Source organism: Eumetopias jubatus, unplaced genomic scaffold (assembly GCF_037043125.1).
Source record: "Eumetopias jubatus isolate StellerSeaLion01/CBP00866 unplaced genomic scaffold, mEumJub1_p1.0 scaffold_3, whole genome shotgun sequence".
Classification (NCBI taxonomy): Eukaryota; Metazoa; Chordata; class Mammalia; order Carnivora; family Otariidae; genus Eumetopias; species Eumetopias jubatus.
Window position 1 is genome coordinate 2,921,330 of NW_028274809.1, and position 23,880 is coordinate 2,945,209.

Genomic DNA, 23,880 nt, shown 5'->3' on the forward strand with positions numbered 1-23,880 from the left:
ATGTATTAAAGCATTCTTGTAAAGTCTGTTATTTGAAATTATTTAAGAATCTATCATATTGGTGTATGATACATACAGAACAAGTACATACCCTTTAATATAAAGGGAACTGTTTGTAAGCTTGCCTCCCAGTAAAGCTCCCAGACCAGGAAGGGAGCAGCATCTGGGCCCCTGTGCCCTCCAGTCCCTGCCCCTGCCTCCTTCCCCAAGTAACTCCTCCCCAGCACCTCACACCCAAGGCACTTTGGCCTACTTTTGAGGTTTATATAAATGGACTCATTAATACACAGGCTCTCGTGTTTTGCGTCTCTCACGCACCGTCACACTTGTGTAGTGTGTCCTTGTTGTGTCCTATGTAGCAGGAGCTCACTGATGTTGGTGGCTGCGTGCTGCCCATCTCACGGGCACACCGTCGTGGCCCATCCTGCGCTTAGTAGGTTTCCTGGGTTTCCAAACCAGAGCTGTGACGGGTGATGCCAGTACACGTGTCCTTGGACATGTCCCCTGGTGCAGACGGGCAGGTGTGAAGTGGCTAGAGCTGAAGTTTAGGGGATGTACATGCCCACCTTTCACAGTGAGGCCCAGCCGTTTCTAAAGCACTGTCCCAGCTGCACAGGGCAGCGCCCACTGCTCACATCCCTGCCAACACTTGTTGCCGTCAGCCACAATGAGCTTGGCTGTGAGCGCTCGTCCCGCTGGCTTCAGCCGCATGGTCTGATTACCAGCGCAGTTCAGCACGTTCTCCTGTCCCATGTCAAGTGCCTGCCTGTTCAAGCCTCTCCCTCATTTTTGTGGTGGGTTGTCACCCTTTTTCTTGACTTGGGTGGTTCTGTTCACGTTCTGGCCCCGAGCCCTCTGCCGATGTTCTGTGTTACACACACCTTCCGCCATCCTGCTACGTGTCCTCGGTCTGGTGGCACCTGTGCAGCACGCGGGCTCCCACTCCCAGTGTGACCTGACCCACCGGTCTTCTCTAGACCAGAATCAGGACACAATGCCTGCAGTACTGTGTACGTTGGCATACACATTCTCATTCAAAAAGGCTGTTGTTTTTTCCTAACGTATGCAGCCAATGTATTTTTCTCGTGTTCAGTTGGTTTCCATTTAACTATTTGTAAGTTTTTAGTAGTTGGTTTTATACATAAAAGTACCAACTTTTATGATCATTAGTTACTACAGCATATTTTACTCTTGAAATAATATGCTTTAAATGTATTTTTATTTTAATGGTCTGGTAGAGTTTCAATGTAGAAAACATATCAGGAGAATTTTTATTCCACATGAGATCTAATTTTTGTACCGATATTTGAAAGTAATTACTACATCTGAGGGGTGTACCTCATTATATCGCACCAGTCAGATGAGATGGGAGCTTACAGGCTGTGATCGCCCACAGTCTAGATTCCAGGCACGAGGACAAAAGGCCATCAGGGAAAACTAAATTTCAGATTTGGGTTGGCAACAGACGCCCTTGCCCTTTGAGTGCAGACTTGTATCAGCGGCGGGCGGGCTGATGGGGCAGATGGGGTAGTCACACGCATCACCCTCACTGCCTAGCCTGCCAGCTCAATGGCATTCTCCTCTGTCCACAGCCCCGTGCTGGCCCGACCACTGTGTGTATTGTGTGTGTGGAGTCCTTTGTGTCAAGGGACCTTCTTGGCCGAGGTGTGGCCAGGGCACTGACCACCTGTGAGTGGTAGCACGTGGTGTCGGGAAAATCCCCTGATGTGCTGGTACACTGGTCTGGAGTGGAGGGTGGGCTTCAGCACTGTCATTTCTAGAACTCCATGGATCATTCCAGTGTGCAGCCGGGGTTGAGAACCGTGCATCTAGGTGAGTCCTCTCACTCTGTGTTGGAATCTGGCTACCACAAGGGCTCCGTGGCCTTCCATTGGAGGCAGCCTTCTGTTCTGGAAACCCACCCCCATAGATGACAGCACCCGGTCCTTATCGGAGGCCTGCGAGAGGAGCTTCGGCGGGGGGGACCAAAGCCACGGCAGGGCAGCACACACCCGTGCCCCTGCCTTGGGTCCTGCCTCCTTTTCCACTCTCCTGTGCTATGCTTGGGCCTCACTTGTGTATCCTACTTAATGTGTTTTGCTTTGGAGGAGGGAAGTCGTTGTTTATCAAAGGATGGAAGTTAAAACTGTAAGTATCAGCTAGTTGATGTGTGCCACAGCTAACCAACAAACACCAGGTTTCCAGATCGCGAAAAAGCAGCTCAGGCTGAATTAGTTCCTCGTAGTTTACCTGAATCTTCCAATAAAAATAACATCTTAAGCCTCACAAAATGTGAGAAGATTTGACTTCAGAAAACATTTTAGATCTGTTTACACGTCAAAAACAATTTCTTCACTACCTACTAAACATCTTCGCCGCCCCACCTGGAGCGTTGGAATGTTCTCTGCTTCCCTCCACGCTCGTCACTAGCAGCAACCCTGGTGGTTTTCAGTTTGTGGATTTGGGTGGTCAGGTTTTATTATTAATAATAAACTGTGTACAGTTTGGGTATTTGGCATGCTCGTGTAGGCTTTGCAGCCCTGAGTGTGGTCTTGTGAGAAGGCAGGCCTGGCAGGCCGCTGTGGTGGACACCACTCGGGGGCTCTTAATGTGAGCAGGGCCGCGGGCGGGCTCCACACCGATGAAGGAGAGCCTTGTTCACACCAGCTAAAAGGGCATTTGTGGGGGAATGCAAATGGCCTGGGGCGTCTCCCATTTGTAAGCATTTGAAAATGCAGTGCAAGGCATCCGTGTACAGTTTCTTGGGGTTTTTTAAAAGTGAATTTCCTACTGAATATTTAATTAAAGTTTTGTTTTACATTTGTAAACATTTACAGCATTTTTAATTTTAAATAATTCTGCAGTTCTTTTACTTATTGATACCAGTTAATGCTATTAGCTCTAAGGAACAGTGAATTCCTAGAATTTGTGGCATTTCGTCTCATTCGGCATGAACACATGCTCTTTAGTCAGGTAAGTTTTACTTAGATTAACTACATTTAGGAATTGAAGACACATGGACTCAAAGGGAGAATCCAATAGAAGGCAAGTCTTTGTTCTCTGAGCAGTCTGGAGCGAACACAGTGACATTTCTGTTCGCTGCTATTTACAAGCACAGCCCCATCATTCACTTTGTTTAAAAAAAAAAAAAAAAAATGGCTCAAAGGGCTGGAGTTAAAAGATCCAACACCTGATCCAGAAAGTAATTCTCTGTCCCATTTGTGAAGTTGGGCCTTCCTCAGAGGCCAGTGGGGCAGGAGAAAAACGAGTCAGTCGTGATGGGTGGTGTCTAGGAGCACCTTCTCCTCCGCCTGGGCCCCCAGGTACTTGGGCAGGTGCTCCACACCATCTGCTCGGCCCCTCGCGCCGCCTGGTCTGTACTTACCAGCCTCTTCCTTACATCCCTCCTCCTGGGCGGAAGGGGCTTTGTCTCTTTCCCCAGCGACCAGACCAGACTCTGGCACGTAGTTAGGTCTCTATGAACCCTGTCAAATGAATGAATGATAGTCAGCCTGAATTAATTTTTCTTAAAAAGTGAAAATTAGAGATGTTTGGTATTTGTGTACTGAATGTGTTTTATTGGTTCTGTAACTCTGGTTTAACGTGGAGGGATCTGGATGAGCCCAGGATGATGTATGGAAGTGTGGAATCACCGTGCACTGGAAACTAATATAACATGATGTAAACTTAGCTGGAATTAAAATACAAACTTTAAAAAAAAAGGAGAGGAGAAAACAATTTCTTCACTCCATCAGTATTTCCTAAGTGTCAGAAAAACTGCTCTGTGAGGCGTGTCGGGTTAGAATTGAGGATACTAATAAGAGTGCCAAGATTTCAACATACACAAAGAGAATAAACAGTAGCCTGCAGATGAGAACGCAAAAAGCAGCAGAATCCGTTGAAAGATGAGTAAACAACTAGAAGGATGATGGCTCTTCTTTGAATTCTCTCTTGTAAAGCATGATGAAGGAAAGAAGGTCCCTCCGCGGTACGCAGAGCTGAGCATGTGTGGCTCTGTGTTACTTGGGTTTGCTCGGCCATGCCTGTGTGCAAGTGTAAGGACGTGTACCCCAGTCGAGCCCGCCACCCCTGGGGGGAGGGGACGGGCAGGGCCGCGGGGGGTCCGCCCTTGTGACCAGGTCATCATCCGCCCCCTCTTGTAATGTGGTCTTGGCCAGACATGTCAGGGAGGTGCCGTGGCATCCCTGTAGTCTCTTTATGCCAGAAGGAACCTTCCTGAGTTCAGGGAGGTAGGCTTGTCTTGACTGGATCCAAGAGGGCCTGGAAGGTGCTTTCTCCCACGCTGAGTGGGCAGAGGGACCACGTGTCAGTCGTGCGACCTGCCTCTTCCTGTGAGGACACCGGTGACAGGGGACAAGGGCTGACGGGGCCAGTGTCCCCTCCAGGTGGGGCAGCTGCCCCTTGCCACGTCTTGCTGTATTTGCCTGTCCCTGCGATTTATCTCCTGCTCTCCCTGCTGGGATGGAGCATTTATTCTTTGCGCTTCTTTGGGTTCTGGAGCCTGTGATGCCAGCCAGGGGTATGGCTGGAGCAGGGAGAGCCAGAGGCTCCCGAAGCACAATCCTTGGGACCATCCTGTCCCTGGAGTGTGCTCGCAGGGGACTCACAAGTGTCTCTCCCGTGGAGGGAAAGTGGGTCCACATTGACAGGTGTTTCTTGAGAAGATAAGGCCCGCTAATGCCCAGGTTTGATTTGCTGGGAAACTTCCAGAAACGTCCTTACTCCACGTACTGAGACACTCTGCTTCACATTGTCCACTCTCCTGCAGCCACAGTTGTGGAGGACCAGGGGTCCGTCTTCTGCTCCCCCATCTGGGTCTTCCTCCTCCTGCTGCTCTTCCCCCACCCCCTCCTCATCATCAGGCAGTCTGATCACTTCGCTGTGAGGCCACCAGCACCAAGAAGTGGAAAAAAACCCAAAGCTCCTCATTTCTTTGTGGTTTCTTTTATCAGCTGGGTACACTTAGATATTACTAGCAAATTTGCATTTCCCTCTTAAATGGCCCTCTGTGCCCTCTGCTCTTCCCTGTCCCCCCCACCCTGCATCACCTCTTGCTCCTGGTTGCAAGGCGTGCTGTGTCCTGACACGGTTAACCCTTGGCGTATTTCCTCAGCCATCCTCTGGTGCTGATGCGGTGTTAGGAATGCCAGGTGGCTGCATGTCCGGGCACGCTATACTCAGATCTCCATGTCTGTGTGATTTTCACATGGGCTCTGAATGTCCTGAATCGGTGTTCGGTCTGACGCTGGCTATGTTTGGAGGGCACCGAGCAGCGATGCTCAGAAGCAGGTGTGACTTCATGCCTTTGGTTACCTCCCACGGCCTGGCCTGTGTCCGTCCTCCCGTGTGCCCTCTGCCCGGCACACGCGACACGCACAGAGCTCTGGCGGACTTCTCTTCTTGTGCGCCGATGGACCCTGGGAAGGCCTGGGACAAAAGCCCATGTATCGTGATGGGAGCTTCTGAAAGTGCTTTGGAATCGGTTTAGCGAACTTTCTGTGTGTTTCCCTTGGAGGAGTTCATTCAGGCCCCACTGCAGCTGCCGAGGACCCACTCCCCATGGGTCTGTGCTGTCTGACCGCCACCCACCACACGTGGAACGCCCTCTGTGACGTAACTGCAGGGGCACGCTGCCCTCGAGAATGCAGACACACCTACAGCCAGACGAAAAGTCGGTTTGTGAATGACAGCGTGTACTGGGGGTGTGAAAACAGTGGCAGGAAAGACAGTTTCTCTAATGATATTAACAATTTATGAGCAATTTGTCAAAATATCTGTAGAGTCTCATACACCAAAACCCATTTCATGTGTATCAGAGAGAAACGTGAAAAACCAGCACCAGCAGCAGTTCAGTGACTGAAAACCCAGCACCAGAAAGCCAAGGATAAAACAAAACTGGTTATTTACCAAACCAGCGAAAGCAAGATCCATTTCAACACTTCCAGGAAATGGAAAAAACTGCAACAAGGAAACTAGGGCAGACTACGTAAAAACAAGCATTTGAATTTTAAACGAGGAAAGAACCCAGAGTTTCCTCCCTTTGTTGGGGGAAACCTGGTCCTTTCCTCCTGTGTTTGTCCTTTACTTTTACACGGAGCCACACTCGCCTGGAAAGCCTCACTTCCAACAGTGCTGGTTGCCGCCCACATGGGGTCTCCCACCAAGTGCTGCTTGGCCACCACCAGCTGTCCTGCCGTGTAGCCAGTCCTGACACAGTGGGGGTTCAGTCGCACGAGTCTGCCCCCGCTTCGGACACCAGCTGCAAATCCAGGTTGCAGGTCAGACGTGTCACAACCCCCTCCTTGGGCTCCTTTAATTTGCCAGAACAGCTCACAGAACTCAGGGAAGTTCTTACGTAGGTACTGGCTTATTAAATGATGTGACAGAGGACACAGATGGGCAGCCAAATGACGTGGTGCATACGGACGAGGTCCGGGCAGGTCCTGAGTGCTGGAGTTTCTGTCCCCGTGCAGTTGGCGTACATCACCTTCGATGTACGTGGATATGTTTGCCAACACCGAAAGCTCTCTGAACCCCATCCTCTTGGGACTTTATGGGGGCTTCCTCATGATAAATTATTATCTCCATTTCCAGATCCTCTCCCTTCTTGATGGGGCTGAAAATTCCAAGCTTCTAATCATGGCTTGGACTTTCAGTGACCATCCCCATCCAGGAGCCTCCCAAGAGTGCAGCCATCACATCAGATGAAGAGTTTACAAGGGTTTTAGGAGCTCGGTGCCAGGAGCTGGGGTCGGGTGTGTGTGTGTGTGTGTGTGTGTGTGTGTACGTACGTTATATGTACGTACACACATACACACATATGTACATACACACACATAAGCACATACACACATTATCTCACAAAATTAGAATATCCTCCAAGTTGTAAAAGGAAACAAGAGACCAGGGCAGAGGCTTGCACACAAAAGTGGAGGAGAAGTGAGAGCTGGGGCCAGGGAACCAGCTGCTTTGGTTTGACCCTGCCGCTGAGTACCGGCCCTGAGGTTCCCCCAGACCACATGGGGCTGATGATCCCACTTACAGTGCTCATGTGAACTTTAAACATGTGAGGCCTAGAACGTAGGAGGCTCACAATAGATTTATCACTATAAAACGTACAGCTCAAATGGATAAACATTTAAAACGTACACACACAGACCCACAGTGCCACCACCAAACATACCACGTGAAGACTGTGAAAGAAAAATAAACCAAGGACATGAAGATATATCACCAGACTGAAAGATAACTGCTTGCTCGGGTAGTTATCGGGAACCACAGTGAAATACCAGCTACCCTTCCCATTTGCAGCAAGTGACAATCGCCAGTACTGATGAAGACAGAGTCACGTGGTAATCCCGAGTACTGATGGACAGAGGTGTGGGGTCATCCTGAGTACTGATAGAGATGCAGGGTCAGGTCATGGTCCTGAGTACTGGTGGAGGCTTGGGGTTACGTGGTGATCCCGAGTACTGATGGACAGAGGCACAGGGTGATCCTGAGTACTGATAGAGATGCAGGGTCATGTGGTGATCCCGAGTACTGATGGACAGAGACACAGGGTGATCCTGAGTACTGATAGAGATGCAGGGTCAGGTCATGGTCCTGAGTACTGGTGGAGGCTTGGGGTCACATGGTGATCCCGAGTACTGATGGAGGTGTGGGATCAAGTGGTGATCCCGAGTACTGACGGACAGAGGCACAGGGTGATCCTGAGTACTGATAGAGATGCAGGGTCATGTGGTGATCCTGACTTCTGATGGACAGAGGCACAGGGTGATCCTGAGTACTGATAGAGACGTGGGGTCAGGTAGTGATTCTGAGTACTCATGAAGATGCAGGGTGCTTGCCCGTGGGTGACACATGATGGTCAGTGTATGAAGGCATTTTGGAAAGCAATTAGAAGATGCTTGGAGGGCTATAATGTAACTTTTGTTAGATGTATTGATTTTGTTGATCTTTCCTAAGCAAATCCTCAGTATGAACGATGTCTGCTCATAAATGTTCATGGCAGTATGGCTTCTGACAACAACAACAAGGATAATCTAAAAGTGCCTTCTAGTCAGAAAATGGTTTTGTAAAATGTAAACTGTGCTTTGCTCATCTGAAGTGTTTCTCCACCATTAAAAATACTGGTTGGACTCTGTACAACAGGAAATGTTTGCGGCTCACAAATGGAGGGATGGGTGCAAGAGTGCTGTGTAGTCTGAGCGTGGCCTCAAGGAGCGTGGGTTAGATGTGCACAGGCCTTGTGATCGAGTGGTGGGTCTGGACTTTTCTTTGTGCGTCTGTCTGTTTCTCAAACTTGCCTGTTTTCTCTACGGGGCTGTGAATAACCACCACACAAGAAAACCACAGAGCACATGATTCTGCCTTTAGTACAGCCTGGTGAATGTGCTCAAAGTGAGTAGCTGATGAGCTGGAAGGAACAGAAGCTTCCTCCGACACCAGTGGAAAGCAGGCCGCTGCCTTGTACACAAGCATTGCGGGGCACCCGCCGAGGGAGCACACTCCATCCCCGTCGCCGGCGGGCGGTGGGTGCGCACAAAACCTCTGAGATCCAGCTGTTTTTGCTCTAGTGAGAACGAAACCACCAGGCTGCCAGCACCTAATTCAGAATGTTCTTTTATGTAACATTATTAAACTTCCATCTGCGGTGGTTTTGTGTTAGGTAACAATAAGTCTTTATATGCTGATTACTTCTGCATTTTAGGTGGAATGCAATTATGTAAAATCTTCATGGGAAGAAGGCCTCTTGTTAAAGCTTCTCCTGCCCTTCTTTCTTTGAGAAGCCTTCGTGGCATCAGCGGCATCCCGAGTTAGAGTCCCTGGCCTGTGTGCGTGTCTTTGCCCCCTGTCCGGCCTCCCCCGCTCCCCGGGCCAGAGCCCCCGGTCGGTCACCTGTCCGCTTCCTTCCGCGCCAGGTGCGGTGGCCAGCACAGAAGTGAAGATGAAGTTGCAAGAGTTTGTCCTCAATAAAAAGAAGGCCCTGGCCCACCGGAACCTCAACCACTGCATTTCCAGCGACCCTCGCTACTGGTACGGGTAAGTGGGGCCCAGGGGCCGGGGGCACGTGACCGTCGGCACCGCTTCTTCACCCGGCCGGGCGGCGGGAGGGCGGAGGGGGCGGGCCGAGAGGCTCCGTGAGCGCAGCTGCAAACACGGGGCGGCAGGAGCGGTCTGCAAGGTTAACGCGCTGGGTGGTCATGCAGACGGAGGACCTCTCTTTCGCTGGAGGGACTGCTGCGTGTCGGGCGCTGCCTGCCCGTTACTCCTCTCTCCATATATTTTGGCCACGAAAGAAGCCGCTTAAACTGTAATTCTGACCTAAACTGTCTGAATGCACCTACTGAATTTCTACGCAGTGTTCTATTGGCTGCTCGGTAAGCCCATGGCATCTGTGGTACACTTTACTCTTGTGCTAGGAACGCTTTCCCAGAGCTGCATCATGCACAGAGGCCCCCAGAGAGCCTTGTTCATGCTAACAACTGAAGGAAGCTGGTGTGCCGTTGCACAAAGGTCGGGGACAATGCCTGCGTGCACAGGGATGCCCTCTGAGCATGAGCTCGCTGCAGAGACGCTGGCCAGGGCCCAGGCCACGTGTGCAATGTAGGGGCCAGATTACGTGGCTTTGAACAACGATCAAGGGGGCTTCACAGGCTTTGCTTTGAAATACAGTTTTCCCCTGTTTTCAAGGGTAATTTCATTTCTCACAGAAAACCCATAGGGTTGTTCTCATAAATCAAAATATGGTTATTCATTTTATTGGGGAAAAACCTATCTATTCTCAAGCTCCCAAATGGGCACCTATTTGACTAAATCCAACACCGCCCCATCCCACTGGGATGATCCCCTGTATCCTGGCAGATGACGCCGTTATCAGTACAACCAAAAAGGACTTTTATTCCAGGGCAGAGAAGGCTGCCCTTACGCCGTGTGCAGCCGGCACACGCTGCCTGGTCCAGAAAGCTGTGCTCACTCCCGTCTGCTGTGCTGTTGGCGTGCACGCCTTCAGCCAGTGACTCGACTCCCACTGCAGAGCAGAGGTGGTGGCGTCCCTGAGAAGCCACAAGGGAGGCCACAAGCCCACAGCCACCACGTGAAACTCCGATAGCAGCACGCGGGGGCCCTACATCTGGGGCCCCAGCCACCCGGGTCTGCTGTGGGAAAGCCGCACCGTCCCCTGGGGTGGTGGCAGCCGGGCGATGCCCCAGGGAAAGCAGTTTGGGTAGCCGTTGAGATGGTATCCGTGGGGTTCATACTGAGGCCAGCAGGAGGAGGAGTGTGGGGCACGGGGGCTCAGACCGGGAGGCACGGGGGGGACCTGGGACGACAGGCCTGTGAAGGAGGCAAGACGGCAGAGGCACTCTGGGACCTGCTGGGAGGGAGCATTTAGCAGCAGTGGTTGGCAGGCAGGGAGGCCCCAGGGGCCCTTTTGGAGGAGGGTCGGTCCGTGACGCGACTGGGGAGGTCAGGCTGGCTGGGAGCCCGCAGGAGGTCATGTGGTGGCACACAGGGGTCACGGGCTGACCACGTCGGAGTTCTTGGATCGCGGACCCAGTAGTGGAAGAAGGTTCGTGCCGGCTCCCCTGTGAGCGGGCAGGAGCCTGGGGCGGGAGACCACTGGACGGAACAGAGGCCACGGTGACAGGTTGAATGTGACAGGAGAGTGTGTTTGCCCCCAGTCCTGGAGGCTGCAGGGGAAGGGTGGGTAGAAAGGGAGCACCGAGGAGAGAGGCTGGAACAAGGGAGGGCTTTCTAGGGAGGAGCTCCCAGGAGCAGGGAAGGGGGAGATAGGGCAGGTGGCTTTTAATCCTGGGCTAGTGGGGGATTGAAGCGGCTGCTCCCTGGTGAGCAGGGCTCTTGAGGTCAGGCCTGACCCGGATGCAGCTCACCTGCCCTGGGTTCAGCTCTCTCAGAGGGATTTAGGGCACACGGGCTGGAGTGGGAAAGTCAGCCAGGGGACAGGTTTGTTTGCACTGAATTTGGCAGCTGTCGTGTTTTGTCACTCTAAACCCAACATCATGGAGTGACTGTCACATTCACTTGCTGTGTGATGGCAGGTACTCGGTCAGAAAACTGGGTCTTCGTGGAGGAAGAACTGAACTTTGACCCTAGCTTCACTCTACCCACAGTGATTAGCACAAATGTAAACCCAAACACAAAAGCTAAAACTCCTAGGAGAAAACATAGGAGAAGTTTTCACAACCTAGGGGCAGAGGTGGACAGAGTTCTTAGGACACCACAGTAATCGAGTGTAAACCAAAAACTCCAACAATAGACTTTGTGACAATTAAAAACTGCTCTTTCAAAGGCACCATTAAGAAAATAAAAAGGCAAGCCACAGACTGGAAGAAAATATGCACAATGCCTATAGCTGACAGAGTGCTTATATCCAAAATATATAAAGAGCTCGCACAACTCAATAATAAAAAGACAAGTGATCTACCTACTGAAAAAAGACAAGGGAAAGATTTGAAGTAATACCTCAGAAAATAAGATCTACAGATAGCCAGTCAGTCCATGGAAAGATCTCTAGCCCTCAGGGAAATGCAAATCACAGCCATAGGGAGGCACCACCTCACACCCATTGGCGTGGCTGACATTTAGCAGACCCAGCGTTGGCGAAGGTGTGGAGCCCATGGACTTCGGCAACGGAGTGGTGCAGCCAGCTGCAAACAAAACAGTCCAGCAGTTTCTCATAAAGGCTTATGTGCCCCGACCCCATGACGCTGTCCTGCTAGTATCTGCCCAAGAGGAAGAAAAACTTCTGTCCACATACACTTGGGTTCTGGTGGTCATAGCTGTGTCATTCATTCCTGCCAAAGAACGGCAGCAGCCTGAACGCCCACCAGCTGGAGGACACAGGAGACTCGGGCCTCAGACACGTGACACTCAGACAGAGAAGCCACCAGGAGCCCTGCTCGGGGACGCAAGCGGATGAAGCTCTGCAGTCAGCACGATGAATCTAGTGACGAAGCCGGCCGGCGACTGGGCTGGGGGGCCGGGGCTTGCCTGCGGAATGGTGCAGGGTTCTGTCCATGGAGATGACCCTGCTCTCTGTCCCTCCTGCAGCGGTGGCCCCCCCACGTGTCTCTGAGCACAGAGACGAGGGTGCTCTGACTGAGATGCGCTGTGGGCACCAGCCCACCGGACTGTGGGGCCTTGGCACGAAGGGAAGGATGTGAACTATTTCACGGGTCATTTTTATATTGATCGCATATTGGGCTATATCGGGTTAAAGAGCATACTGAAGTCAATTTAACCATTTTTATTCATTGTAACGGGGCTGCTGTAACATTTAAATTGCACATGGGACTCACATCCTACTTGCATTGGACAGCACTGGCTAAGCGAGTACACTTCTGTTTAAGTCACTTGCGCAAGTCTGATACAGCGGGAAAGGCCACTTGTGGAGTGCTGAAGTGGCTGGATGCGTGTGGGAGCTTTATTCCGTGGTAGCCTAAGGAGGGTTGAGCAAAGGAAGCGGCACTGGTTTCTCTGCCTCCGTCAGCACTGCTTGAAGACCAAGTGTCACCGACCGTCTGCCCAGATGCCAGCAGACGTGCCACCGAGTGCCTCCCGCCAGGTTGTGACAAGGGGCTGGGAGCTGGGGACCTGGTTTGTGGACAGGGCTGAGCCTCATGAAAGGAGCTGCCCTCGAGTTCTCCCCTGTGCAAGGGGGTGGGTGTGGTGGGTGTGCACGTGGGAGTGTGTGCCTGTGCATGGGGTGGAATGCACTGTGAATGTGGGTGGGGTGTGTGTGTGAGCATGTCAGTGTGCAGCATGGGGTACGTGTGTGTGTGAGAGCGTGTCCGTGTGCGGGGTGGGGTGTGTGTGTGTAATGGTGGGGTGCGATGCCGCAGGGGTGTGTGAGACTGTGAGGGTGAGAGCGTGTCAGTGTGAGGTGTGCGTGCAGCCTGTGGCACATGTGCTCGGTCCCGGTGGGGAGGGAGCGTGATGGCAGGTTTTCCCTGGAGCGGCCCGCTCAGCCCTGCAGGGGGGTCTCTGGGGATGAGCTCTCGTCCCAGGGTCTTGCAGGGTTCCCGGAAGCTGGGCTGTGGTGACGTGAGTCACTCCCTCGAAGTCTCTGGACTCGGCTGTGACAGCAAAGGGGGGGTTGGTGCAGCAGCCTGCGCGCCGGCCCAGACCCATGTCCTGGGGTGATGCAGGAGCGCTCTGTGCCCAGCACGGCCGGCCTCGTGCTGTGCCCCCGAAGCCCCGAGGAGGGAGCGAGGGTTTTCACCCCAACAACATCTCCAGCACTCAAGCCCGAAGAGAAAATCTATGACATCTTGAACAAATACAGCTTTTCCAACTTCTGGCTTCATTATAAACGCGTACAATTAAAGTCGAACAACAGTACTTATTATTTGTAATAATATTCTACCAATAATTATTATTCATACTTTCAGGTCACAAAATGCACACATAGGTCTTTCCATGCGTCTCCTGAAAGAGAAAGCAAATTCTTTCCTAGATTGTGACTTAGTACTGAGAAGTTTGAAACTGGCCAAGGCCATGTTCCCCAAAGGACACCTCAGAAGACGTGATTTGGTACAGAGATAGTGTTGCCCTCAGACCTTTTTTTTTTTTAAGATTTTATTTATTTATTTGACAGAGAGAGAGCACAAGTAGGCAGAGCGGCACATAGAGGGAGAGGGAGAAGCAGGCTCCCCGCGGAGCAGGGAGCCCGATGTGGGGCTCGATCCCAGGACCCTGGGACCATGACCTGAGCTGAAGGCAGCTGCTTAACTGGGAGGGAGCACCCAGGTGACCTGTCCTCAGACCTTTAATGAGATTGTCAGAGAATGTCCCCCGAGGTGAGGCCAGGGTTGTCTCAGTGGAACCACAAGTTAAAAGGAGGGCTTCCTGCCTGAGGAGGTGACCCCGTGATGCAGGTACAGGCGGGTGGGGGCAGCTGTCCCTGGGAACGTGAGCTCTTTCCTGCTACACAGCCTGGCTGGGCCCCACAGCCCAGATGTCCAGGCTGTGCTCATTGGACGGGTCTCTGTGATCAGCCCATTCTCTGCACAAGTTTGCTCTCAAATATTTAAATTATCCACCTGTAAGCATTTAAGAGCTCCTGTTCTTAATTCAAATAACACCAGGTGCATGGATATGGAGTACTGTGTATTCAAATAAATAGTCTAACAAATTCCAAATAAGTAAGTTGACAAATTTGTTTCAAGTCATTAAGCAGATTACACAGTTTAAAGACTCAACAGAATTCATTACACCTAGGGTGGGTGCTTCCAGGAAGCCGTGGATGGTCTTCCCAAGGGCCGTCGGCTCCCCATTCCCAAGCCCTGACTCCCCTCCTGCCTTCCAGAGCCTCCTCCTGGAGCCGGATCCTGTCTCGAAATTTTAAGGATGTTGAGCGGTGCCTGGCTGCTCTTCGGAGGCAGTAAATGTCATAGACCCACTTCCAGGCACAAGGTGTTGGTCGCTGCCACCCACCCTCCCCAAGGAAGCAGGGTGATGGGGCGGATTTTGTTCCTCTGAAGGTGCAGATGAACACTGGGTATTTTCTGCTGAAGGGAGGCCCCCTTGGGGACCCCAGACTTGACTACTGCTGTTCTGAATGCACCCCACCCAATCTCAGCTGCCTCCGACCGTGCCTTTGGTCCTGTCCACTTGTGGCGGCCGTCGGCCCGAGGACAGGCCCTTCTGTGGCCGGCAGTGGCCTGGTGGCCAGCGAGCAGTGGTGCACGGAGCCGCCGAGAACAACAGGATGATGGCCGGCACTGCTCCTCTTGGCAAGGGGTACGACTGTGCAGGCGCTGCTCAGCCTTGGTTTGCGCGGTCACCATTGGTTTTTGTCTCATTTCAGCCTTGCCCCACACAGGAGCTCATCTCCTTGGTCGGCCAGAGCTGATCCGGGGCTGACATCAGGCAGGCTTCCGCCCCTCGCTAACTCCTCCGTCTGCCTTTGCCTTTTCTGTCCAGGAAAACACAGCACAGTTCGCTTGACCAGAGCTCCCCGCCCCAGAGCGGGGTGTCGGCCTCCTACAACCACCCGGTCCTGGGAATGTACGACAGCAAAGATGACTTCCCGCTCAGAAAAACAGGTCAGTGCCCAGGACCGAGGGCCTGGGGGCAGGGCTCTCAACCGGCCCCTCCCACACGCCCCACAGGGGGCGGGGCTCTCAGCCGGCCCCTCCCACACGCCCCACAGGGGGCGGGGCTCTCAACCGGCCCCTCCCACACGCCCCACAGGGGAAGGGGCTCTTGACCACCCCCCCCACACCCACAGGGGGCGAGGCTATCAACTCCTCCCACACGCCCACAGGGTTGGGGCTATCAACCGACCCCTCCCACAGGGGGGTGGGGGGATACCAACCGACTCCGCCCACATGTCCACAGTGGGTGGGGCTCTCAACCGGCCCCTCCCACATGCCCTACAGGCTGAGGCAGAGGGAATCCCTGCTTGTGCTTAAAGTATTTGCTTTTTGTATTAGAACATCATTTTAAAAATGATGTTCTTAAGCATTGCCTTATGAGTCATACCAAAAGCGATGAACCTCATGTATGTACACCTATGTTTTAAACCTCAGACTCGTTTTTAAACAACACCCAAGCTTACTCTCCTCTTGGTGGTGTGCTGCACTTTGTCACAGCCCAGAGCATCCCCTGCTGGGCTCAGGGACAAAGCAGCTCCTGCTGACTGATGTGAGGCCTTGCAGGAGCAGGCCAGCCAGCCTTTGGCCCTCGGGGCTGACTCTAGGCAGGGCCTGGGCAGTGGCGGTGGAGGGGGGGCTGGCTGGGGGTCCCAGATTGGGAGGAAGTCTGTTCAAGAAAGAAACTCATTGTGTCCTGCAAGGACATCTCAGGAGGACGCCTCGGGGTGTGTGTGGCCCTGTCACAGACCAGAAGAAGAAGGGTATTCACACTCCAGCAGACTCCCTTGGACTTTCTCCAGCGGTGGTGGTTTAAGTGGGCGTCGGCTTTTAAGAAAGATCAGAGTGGCCGTGGCCAGTGCACAAGGGTGGCCGGAAGGGCAGGGACCAGAGGCGAAGCATCTTCTAGAGCCTTTGCCCGCTGCGAGGTGAGGGCAGGATGGGGCAGGCTGTGGAGGATCGGGTGCCCTGGCCGCAGACACAGCATGTGGAGCCGTGGTTGTGGGGCATTGTGGGAAGTTCCTACTTAGTGGAAGTGAGTCCCGTGTGGCACAGCTTTTTCTTTGTAAACACAAATTTTGTTTTATCCAGAGGATATTGGTTGATTTTAGACAGATGCACTTTAAGGCAGTCAGACTCCAGCATCTTCATCTGAGTGATGAGGCATTGGGGAATGGGGCTGGGGGCTCATCTGCCACCCCGTCCTAACGACGGAAGACTTGGAGCCTCTCCATAGGCAGAGCTGGGCCCCAGAGGATTCGGTGCGGCACGCGGGGAGCAGAGCCTGAATCCAGAGCCGGAAATTGCAGGGAGGCACCTTGGTAGTGCTTGACTGACTCCCAGGTGTGTGAGATAGAGTGACCCCATCAGGACGGTCATGGGCCAAGGACCTCAGAGACCTTGACGAGGTTGGGAGAGGGGTCGGTGGAGCCCCTCCGAGTCAGTGGTTAGGACCCTGCAGGTATGGACAGGGCTTCCTGTCAGCTGTAAACCCTCCCCTGGTGAAAGTGAAGGTGCCACTCTGTCCTTTTCCTCAGTGTGAGTGTGCGGTTCTCACTCGTCCACCGAGGACAGCCATGGGTTTCACCCAGAGAGAGCCCATGCTCTCTACAGGAAGGTCTTGTCAGGAGCTGGGGCCAGTGCTCCAAGGTGGCCCCCGTGCCCCCTTCTGGAACCTTGTGCTGTATTGAACCAAACTCAGATCAGCAGAATGGGAGGTCACAGGGAGCAGCGGGCTCTGTGCTGGGAGAGAGAAAGACTGTGCCTGCCCCAGAAAGAGAGTGAGCGGCTGGGAGTCTCCCTCACCCTTAAGGGCATGAGGGTGGGTCAGGTGGACAGAGGTCATAGGCTCCACCAGCAGCTCGGGAAGGATCTTTCCACTGGTTTTGTACCTCTCTGTGCCCTGCGATGGATTCCTTAGGTTCCCCTGGCCTCAGTTTCTCATCAGTAAAATGGAGCTGTGCACACCCATATCCTCCCCACTGTGGATACACCGAGCAAGCAGAGCTTCCTCCTGCCCTGAGTATGCCGAGTATGACCCCCAAGGTCCCAGTGGAGGAAGCAGAAGGCTGAGCAACTGGCCACCAAGCAGAGCCACCCACCTCTTGCCAAGGAGCCTTGCCTTGCCTTGCCAGAAGACACATCTGACTCTTCCCCCAAGGTCCCAGGAAAGGACAGTGAACAACACTTGCCTCTTGGGGCCCTCACGGGGCTCCCTGGCCTGAGCTTACACTTCCCTCAAAATAGAAGTGGGGGTGCCCATCAGGGGATGTTTGTTCTGATTCTCCCTCTCTCCCAACCAGACAAGGCCCATGTCACCTGGACAGTGGCTCCTGTTACAGGACAGAACTGGCACTGACCACGTGTAGCCAGGGTCTCTGAAGACTCTGGATGCAGGACGGCCAACTCCACGCTGCCCCGCTGCTGCTCCGCGGAGCTGCATGGCCTGTGAGCTTTGTCTCACGGGCCCTGTCATCTCTCCCAGTCTCTGCGGCTGCTGGCTCCTGTGCTGGAAGCACCCTCTCTCACACCTGTTTGCCTTGAACCTTGCCATGCAGCCCGCCCCAGCCCCCTGCCGCCCTGAGAAAGGCAGACTCCTCATCACACTTGGGGAAGTGCCCGTGAGCGCCCAGTGCTCCAGAAGAACTTAATTAAGATTTGATTGCATTATCAATTTTTCAAAAAGGCATCACCAGCACATTAATAATATTAATAATATAAAGATTTCAGAGGAAATGTTTAAACCACTTAAGGGAATAGGGTATAGTGAGGTGTCCTGTATCATCCTAAAAGTATCCACTTTCAAACACTTGATGTCTCAAATTCTCAATAATTTCTATCTGTGCATTTCTATGAGAATCAGTAATAGGAAATACTACAAACATGAAATTTTAGTTACAAAATGCTTCAAATGAATTAAAATCTTTAATAAATGTGACATACACTTAAATAATCCCCATGGTTTCAACTTGACAACAGATTCTGTGGATCTTGCACATATCTGTCTGCCCGTCAGTCCCCTAAGGGCCGCTGCAGGACACGCGCCTGTAGAGTGCAGAGCCGTGCTTGCTGTTCCTGGGCGCACCGTGTCCGGCTCTGTTCCATCTCCGGAGGAAAGCGCACCGACTCACCCAAGCCTGTGTGTGTTCAGGCAGTGACTTCGCACTGGCTGCAGGGCCGGTGGCCTGGCTTTAGATTCAGCTGCTTCACTTCCTGCCTTGTGATTTGGGGAAGCCTTCTGTGCCTCCCTGTTTTGCCATCTGGAAACACCTACCTCCTGGGCTGGGAGAAGTCATGGAGTTGATGTTTGCCAAGTGCTTAGAGGGGGCCTGGCTGCAGGGGCTCTGGTCTCATTTTCCCAAGCTGCCAGGGTGCTGTTGGGGTTGATCCTTTCCCCACCCAACAGCCCATTCCCGCCAGACTCCGCTCCCCTAGCCCCTTCCCTCCATGCCCCCAGTTTGGCCAGGAGCAGGTGGAAATGCTAGGCTCCCCTGAGGGCAGGCCACAAATCAATGCCATTTATTGCTGGAAGTCTTGCGGGGAAAGGCACGCCTTGCCCTGCTTGGGGTTTGGGGTTCACATCCCAGCCCCTCGTTCCTCTCCACTACCTGAGTGCCCAGCTTGGGCTTGCCTCACTTCCTGCTGGAGAGCCTGCCCCCTTCCCTGTGATTGACAGCAGGGTGTCCCCACCTCCTAGCAGGCTGCGTCATCTCCCTGGGTGCACAGGTACAGAGCAGGTGAGGTGGGGACCACCTGACTGAGTTTCTGAGCCTCTCCAAATCTACTAAGGATATACTGGGACTTGTTCCATGCCACTGACCCTGCACCCATCAGCAGGTCCTTCCTGGGGTTCCTGGGCATGGAGCAGCTCAGCCAGGGATTAATCTAAGCAAATGTGGAATCTTCGATTCCACATTCACACTGCAGAAAGGATGCTTTTCCACTTATAAAAGCAAATCCAGTTTTGTCATATTGATGATGTTTAGAGATTGTATTTTTCTCCAGTAGCTTCTTCAACTTTGTATTTTTAAAGATGTTAGCTGCCGTCAGTTTTTTTTTTAATGCCTCTTAAATTGTCCTCTGTGACTTCTGACTGATGAAACAAGACCAGATGAAATGAAACAAAGCTTGCTGTCCCTGCCCGTCTCCGTCTCCCATTCTGACCACGACCTCTGGGACCTCAGCACGTGCTGCCCGCAGGCCCGCCTGCGGCCCCAGATGAAGTGGAGAGAGGCTGGGTGGTGTAGGTCACAGTCCCCCCATGGTCCCTGCACCAGCCTGGATGCTGGGCCGAAGACAGCCGGCTTCCAGCCTGTATTCACTTCTGTAGCCAGTGGCTCCTGTGGCTTTTCCTTCTAGAAGGTTCCCGCAGCTCAGCAGCTCGCAGGTTCCCAGCTGTCCATGGGAAGCAGCAGCTGATTTCCAAGCTTTGGGAAACAGCGGGTTTCCCGTCTGTGGGCGAAGCTGCTTGGCTCAGCAGGGAGAGCTCGTATCAGCCTGGCCCACCCGTGGCCCTCGGGCTGGGACTTCCAGGGGGAAGGGTGCTGGGTAGATGCTGCGCTGCAGGCGGCAGGGTCACCCAGGGGGGTGAGGTCTGCTCCCAGGAGCAGAAGGAAGAACACGGCGCCTGGTAGAGCCTGCCCTGGGCAGGAGGGCTGCAGCACAGTCCCCCTGGGCCACACGCACAGCCTCCTGCACCGCTTGGGGGGGCAAAGCGGGCCTAGCACTGGCTCCCCTCCCCTACCCGCCCAGCGTTCCTTGTCAGGTGACCTGTATTGCTGTCACGTGAGTGTGGGTCACGGTGCACCCTCCATACTGCACCCAGTCACTGAAAACACCCCAGTGACTGCAGTTCCCGTGTTCCCTCCTGGGGGCCCGAACACCCAGGGGACGGAGTCCCTGTCTGTGGAGAGCATGCGTGTTCTCTAGTGACTCTTCAAAGGTGGCGGTGACCTTTGGGGGTTGATTCTGAGGCTAATTGCCTTGCTCACTCACACTGCAGTTAAGTTGGGACCCAGACTCCATTGCCCACACTTCATCCGAGGGCCCGCCTAGGGCTTCTGTCCCGGGCGCGCTGCCACCAGGATGGTGCTCTGTGCCCGCTTCAAGGTAGCGTCAGCTTTGCCACCCATTTCTGTGCCGTGGTAATTTCGTGAGCATCCGGGGTGCTCGGCTCTGAGCTGCTCGGGTGGGCAGGGAACAAAGGGGTCCAGGCCCCACTCGAGTGTCAGGGTGGACCCGCAGGGCCGGGCCAGGGAGGGGTCCAGGCATGTGAAGGGCGAGGCTCGGCTGTTATCCCAAACACAAGTAAGGTGGATTCAGGCCCCATCAGCAGTCTCCACAGCAGCCCTGCCCCTGTTGTGCCGGACGCCCGGGTCCCTTTCCATAGCCTGCAGCCCTGCGTGTCCCCGGTGCCTTACGAGATCTGCCAGAGGGGTCTGCAGCCTGTGGAGACCCAGGGCGGGTTATCTGTGATCTCTGCAACCACAGGACGCAGTCAGCGGACCTCCCCGGGACCCTGGCGAACCAAGTGACACTCCTCACAGCTGAGTTTACGTCCATGTGGGGAGCAGGCTGACGCATGGGCAGTAGGACAGGGTGCGTGTGCCTCCGGGACGCCCTTTCAGAGGCTTGGGGACGGGCTGTACCACCGATCGCTGCAGGGCCTGGGTCTTGCTCTGAGGCAGTTTGTGGAAAGCACTGTGCAGGTGCCTGGCAGGGGCGGGAGGGGGCGACGCCCATACACCGCAATTCAATGGAAAGGTGTGTTTTGTAGGGTCAGTTGCAGTTTGATAAATGGCCCTTCAGCTCTTGCCCGGGGCTGGAGCCGGCGGACTCTGCCCTTCCTGCGCTGTCTCTGAGCGAGGAGTCGGGGGGTGACTGCGGTGCCCAGGCAGTGCCGACTTCGCAGGCTGTGTGCTGGGCTATCTTCCATCAACTTTGTGCTCTTGAAACTTGGGTATGAGTGTGTTCAGAGAGTTCTTTAAAAGGCTTTATTGTGCTTTCCTAGGAAACTTCTAGAGATGGTCAGTATGGTCAAGTACTAGGCAACTTCTGCATAAAGTGATTGGCTCACACGCCCTGTGTCCCATCCTTCAGACTTTGACATCCATCAGACTTGACCTCCTTCTGACATGAAAAGTACCAGATGGGATCTCAAAGTCATCTTTCCACTGTTCAGTGGCAGATCTACCCTGAGCTGACAGCCCACAGAAATAGCTACAAGACTCTGACCGGGTAGGAGACACACCACCTTCAAGCAGCGTGTAGTACTTTTTTTCTTTACAAAATATCACATACTACATGCTTATAATAAATTACACACTCATCCTGAAGCTTACTTCCCAGAGACAGGCCGCTATGGTTAGTTTGGTGTCTGTTCAGATATTTTCTGCACATAGGTGTAGGACTATGTGTCTATGTGCAACAAGCACGTACGGTTGTCTTTATGTTAACAAGAATCCTTGCTTTGCATTTTGTCCTGTGACTTTATTTTTCAGTTACTGTTTTATTGGGTACACCATTCCATTTGAGTGTGTAAAGATCAGCACCTTTTTCTATATTCCAATCTGTGCATGTAAATGTGTGACTCTTTCCTAGTGTAACTCTACCTCTGCTCGCTTGTGCTAGTGTTTCCGTAGGATAGATCCCTGAGGATGGGACTGCCAGCTTCCGGGGTTTGCATGCTCTGAGATGCCGCACCAGAGCTCCAGGGAGCCTACTATCTCCACTTCATTAACAAGGTGCTACCACATTCAGCCTACCCCACGTGATGGAGGAGTAAATCATGGTTCCTGGGATGTTTTCAGCAATTTCCTCATTGTTAGAAAAGCTCGAGTGTTTTTATGTTTATTTTCCATCTTTCCTACGAGAATGTCCTCCATTCGCAGCAGGGACCTGGGTGGCTGTGACCCAAGCCCTGGGTCATGTTTCCGTGCTGTGCGTGTGGCCAATGAGTGGTGCAGAGCCCCGAGTGCCTGCCAGGCCTGGGCTTGTCCGCTCCCCATGCAGTGTCTAGAACCGCACAGGACATACAGGCAAGTCCCTCAGTGTTCAGTGGATTGAAGTTTAACAGCAAGTCTCTCACCCAGTTTTCTTTGGGATGTTTTCTTTTTCCTCGTGGCTTTGTAGGAGCTCTTGATAGGTTAATATCAATCCTATGTCTGACATGTATGCTACAAAAGTTACATTCCAGTCTGTCCTTTGGCTTTGTAGAGTTTTTATTGTTTTCAAAGTAAATAAGTGTGCATAAATCAGAGAGCCCCACAAGGCTCAGGACAGGTGACGGCCCCACAGGGGCTCAGGACCTGCCTCTCCCTGCCCTGTGACAGGTGACGTATAGAAAGTGCACCCAATCCAGAGTGACCTCGCCTGCATTTCCTTGTTTGCATAACTTGCCTTTTTCCTGAAGTTGATCACATTTTTTCATTTGCTTAGTTTTCTGTGTGCCTGTCATTAATTCACGTGGAGGAGCCCTTGCGCAGTAGGTGGCCCAGAGGCTCCCCTCTGGCCCCGGAGACAGGCTCCCAGCCACAAGGCCCCCACCTGTCGCCCCACCTGCTATTCCCGGCCCCCCACATCTCCTGGGGAGGCTCTGCCCCTTCCCCCGGCCTCCTGCGTGGCCCCCTCCTTCACCTTGGGTGGGCACAGCAGCTTTCTAAGGACGTGCACGGGCTGTGCACACTGGCGGATGTCTGTTCCGGCTTCCGTCTGACCGATAATGCAGTTAGGTACAGAAGCCACTTTCCTGCAGGATTTTTGAGTCTCTGTCCTGCCTCTGAGCGGCTGTTGCAGAATCTGACAGCACTGACAAGGCCATCCCCGGCCCCCAGAGCTCCAGAACTCCGCGGGGTCTGCCTCGTGAGGGGCCACGGCGAGCCATCACGGCAGCAGGCCTCCTGCGGAGGGAGGAAGGGGTCTCCGGTCACCGTGTTAGTGACCTCCCGGCTCTGCCCTGCCCTCTGCTGGCATGGTTATTACCGTGGTCTTGGACGTTTTCACTCCCCATCTTCTCTCACTGTCGTCTTCCCACGCTGGCGCTTCTGTCCCGTGGCTCATCCCGTGTCGCCTCCCACACTGACCGCTCGGGCACCTGCTCTGTCTGCGTGCCTGGCCGAGACGGGCCCTGCACACCCTTCCTGCTCAGCCCCTGCCCCCAGAGCAGTAACTGTCTCCAGACAGACTGACCTCTGGGTACGTGGCACGGGCACTTCGGTCCCTCTGCCCACCTGACCCTTACACAGTCACATTTGCCCACCCCGATTGCTGCTGTGCTGAGATGAGCCCTCGGAAAGCTAGACCTCATGAAGTCGGTGAGGACGTTCGGGCTCGTGAAGAGCAGGCCCTTCCTGACCAAGGAGGGGCAGGTGCTGGGGCTGGGGTGGGATTTGAAGGTTGGGATTTGCAAGGATTTGTAGGATGGTTGAACTTGACTTAATCTGTCACGCACCTGACTGCCCCTGAGGAGAGACTTCCCCGGCTCCCCCACGTTGCCCAGAAGGAACAGGTACCGCGTTCGGGGGGTGCAGGACCCAGGAGCAGGGCCGGTCTACACTGGCCCGGGGCAACCCTGCCACCAGCGGCCCCCCACACGCCGTTTCCTGACGTGCTCCTTCCTGAGGGGCCCACACCGCCCTGTAATCTCAGGAGCAGCTTCTGACCCCAGCTCAGACAGAGAGGTGTTCATGTTGTTTCAGCAAAGACCTTGGTGGTGTGAGGAGAGCTGTTGTTTTCTTGCTTG

The 23,880-nt window shown here is 53.6% G+C and overlaps 1 protein-coding gene across 5 annotated transcripts in view; it reads left to right on the top strand.

Annotated features, from left to right (window-relative positions):
* Nucleotides 1-23,880, top strand: part of HDAC4 (histone deacetylase 4) — a 292,587-nt gene that overhangs the window by 194,333 nt on the left and 74,374 nt on the right. For 4 of the 5 annotated variants that reach the window (XM_088021462.1, XM_088021465.1, XM_088021463.1 and 1 more), the window contains 2 exons: nt 8,946-9,066; nt 14,971-15,092. In XM_088021462.1, the coding sequence (XP_087877588.1) occupies nt 8,946-9,066; nt 14,971-15,092 (243 nt within the window). The remainder of the gene's footprint in view (nt 1-8,945; nt 9,067-14,970; nt 15,093-23,880) is intronic. The other variant, XM_088021464.1, reaches the window with a different exon arrangement.